Source organism: Pteropus vampyrus, unplaced genomic scaffold (assembly GCF_000151845.1).
Source record: "Pteropus vampyrus isolate Shadow unplaced genomic scaffold, Pvam_2.0 Scaffold15, whole genome shotgun sequence".
Lineage (NCBI taxonomy): Eukaryota > Metazoa > Chordata > Mammalia > Chiroptera > Pteropodidae > Pteropus > Pteropus vampyrus.
The window spans coordinates 6,770,787-6,773,363 of NW_011888796.1; the positions used below are offsets into that span (position 1 = coordinate 6,770,787).

A 2,577-nucleotide genomic window follows, 5' to 3' on the forward strand; every position below is an offset into this window, starting at 1 on the left:
ATCTACCAACCTAGTCAAGAGGACTCCTTAATCATTCAAGATCTATTTCATTAATAACACACTAGAATTCCTGATTTGAAATTACTGCACAAAGATTATGCTTCCAGGAAACATTTTCAACTTGGATAGAACTCACTCTCTGTTTCGTTTTGTTTTAAACTAACACTTAGAATCCAGTGATGGGAGAGAAGGATTCATAAAGAAGAATGTCATTCGATATCAAAGCCTTAGAAGTAAAAAGACATACTTAATACATTTAAAATATTCCAGGTTTCTATAGTACCTCTGGAGTTCACAGTATACGGGCAATATTGAGGTATGGCAGAGAAATGAAAAAGCCATGGTTGGTACAGCATAAGCACTCTGAAAAAAATTTTAAAAGACAAAATTATTAAATGTAACTCTATTGAAACCACTACTACATTTGAGAATAAGCTCAGTTTTTCATTAAAAAATCAATTTGGTTGAATTTATTTCCTTTTTTAGAAATCATGTCTATAAAATAAGGTTGTTGTTGTTGTTGTTGTTTTCGGATAGACACAATTATGGGCACCAGCAAACGTTTTCCTTGATAGATGGATTGCCTGTACTAGTTAGGTATTTCTTGTCTGGCTTCTACAGCACGTTACTTACACTATAATCACGGCTGCTTCTACATTATTTGAGTATGATAAAAATAACTTAAGTGAGATAAATAATATTTAGGTAAGATTCAAAATAATAACATTTTAGAAATCGCATTGTAATTCTCAATTTTTCTTTATGCATTAGGAAACTTAAATATAACTTATTACCCTAGGCAGCAATAATCATTAATGCTTTTGAACCTCTTTCACCAATTCAATCCAAGGGAATATCACCAATTTAATCTAAGGAATACTGAAAGGATTAATCACATTTTAGCATCTTTAACTAAGGTCTCTTTCAATGAAAATGAACCTGATTTATTTCAGACTGACAAATTCTTAGGGATCCACTAGAATACACAAACTTGTTTTTTTTCTTTTTAATTAGAATAATTAAGAGCCAGGGATAGTTACAAGGCAAACAAAAGTTACCATCTAAATGAAAATACTGTCTTTACAAAATGGATGGTGGTGATTTACTTTCTTTTCTTTACTCTAAAAACATATCCCTTAACTTTAGACTCTTTGGCAAAAGAAGTTCCAGATGACTGAACACCTATCTTGGGATATAATACCTCCTAAAATATCTGAAAGGAACTGGGAGGAGGGAAAGCTATAGTGTTTCCTGAGGTTGGATTAGGGGAATAAGATTAATTCACAAATTCTCTTTCATATGGTGCTCAATTTCCTGGCTTGTCAATTACCCTACCTAGATCTTTAAGGCGCATGGAGGCCTTTACCATGTAAAAGATGTGTAACCTCCCTTGTGGGTCTAGAGAGGCATTTCTCATGTAAAAACTGGGAATAAAAAGGAAAATTCTGCATGACGGAGTTCCCACACTGACATGCTACAATAATAGAGTTGGACATGAGTGGAGGGGCTTCTAGTATCTGGAACCTGCATTTCAGTAAAATCAAAAACTGTAGATGAAGAAACCTGCAGCAACGGGGAAGACTTCTAGCTCTTCTAGAATGGCAAAGTAGAGATCACCTGAATGCTCAGGGGTCCTTGCAAGCATTTCCAGTGTCCTAGAGCTCTCAGAGACGGCAAGAGGGCTTGGTCATGCAGTCTCCACTGCAGGCATCATAAATTTCAACTTTAGAATGTCAGCCAGAAGACATACTGGCAGTGCTCAATTGCTGGTCCAATGATGAGGCTGTTTAGCTACAGACCAAGGTTCTACTCACAAGGGAGGAGTTTTTGACATAATTGGCTATTTAGCTTTACAAGTCCAGAGGGCAACAGGAAGTCTGTATCCACAGAGGACCTTATTGGCCAGACCAGACATTTAGTAAATCTGTTCTTTTAGGCAGTGGCCCATTTAAAACAGGCTCCATTTAAAGGCACGCCAAAAAAAAAAAAAGGGGAAAAAAAAGGTGGCTGTTTCATAATGGGCCACCCTGTGTTAAATAATATTATTCTTCTGGTAGGCAACCCTATACTTAGCACTTTCATGAAAATTAATTAGTTACAGGTACAAAGACCTAAGAGACCCTGTTACACAAATCTCTTAAAACTTGAAATGTGAAAAATCAACCAAAAGTATCTGTTAATAACTTACACACCTCTTTGGAGAAATGAAAGAGCTTTGGTTTACAATCATCTGTAGCATTTGAAATCTGTTTAAGAGGATTGAGGGGGAAAAGAGAAACCAACCATCATTAAAAGTCAGAATACATCAACAAACATGATGAATTTATTATTCCTGGGCTTTCAAATAAAAATATTTCAAAACAAAGTTCCAAAATGCAATACAGTCATTACTTTTTCATTTATTAAGGGAAAAGTCATTATTAATTTTATTTTTTTTCTTTTTAGCTTAAAATGAAAAGGAAGAAACTGAAAGGAAAATAGAAACTATTACCTGTAAGTTTTGCTCTATACAATTTAATGTCAGAGGACAAGGGATGGACCACTTTTTAATTATTATCTGTAAAAATAAGTAGAATC

General features: G+C 34.6%; 1 protein-coding gene across 12 annotated transcripts in view; it reads right to left on the minus strand.

Moving 5' to 3' along the window:
- Window positions 1-2,577, minus strand: part of SLC38A6 (solute carrier family 38 member 6) — a 65,630-nt gene that overhangs the window by 13,042 nt on the left and 50,011 nt on the right. For 3 of the 12 annotated variants that reach the window (XM_023527144.1, XM_011384713.2, XM_023527150.1), the window contains one exon: window positions 284-363. The exons of 7 other annotated variants lie outside the window; for them this stretch is intronic. In XM_023527144.1, the coding sequence (XP_023382912.1) occupies window positions 284-363 (80 nt within the window). Of the gene's footprint in view, window positions 1-283; window positions 364-2,192; window positions 2,247-2,577 lie in introns of all 12 variants that reach the window. 2 more of the 12 variants (XM_023527141.1, XM_023527138.1) reach the window with 1 other exon arrangement.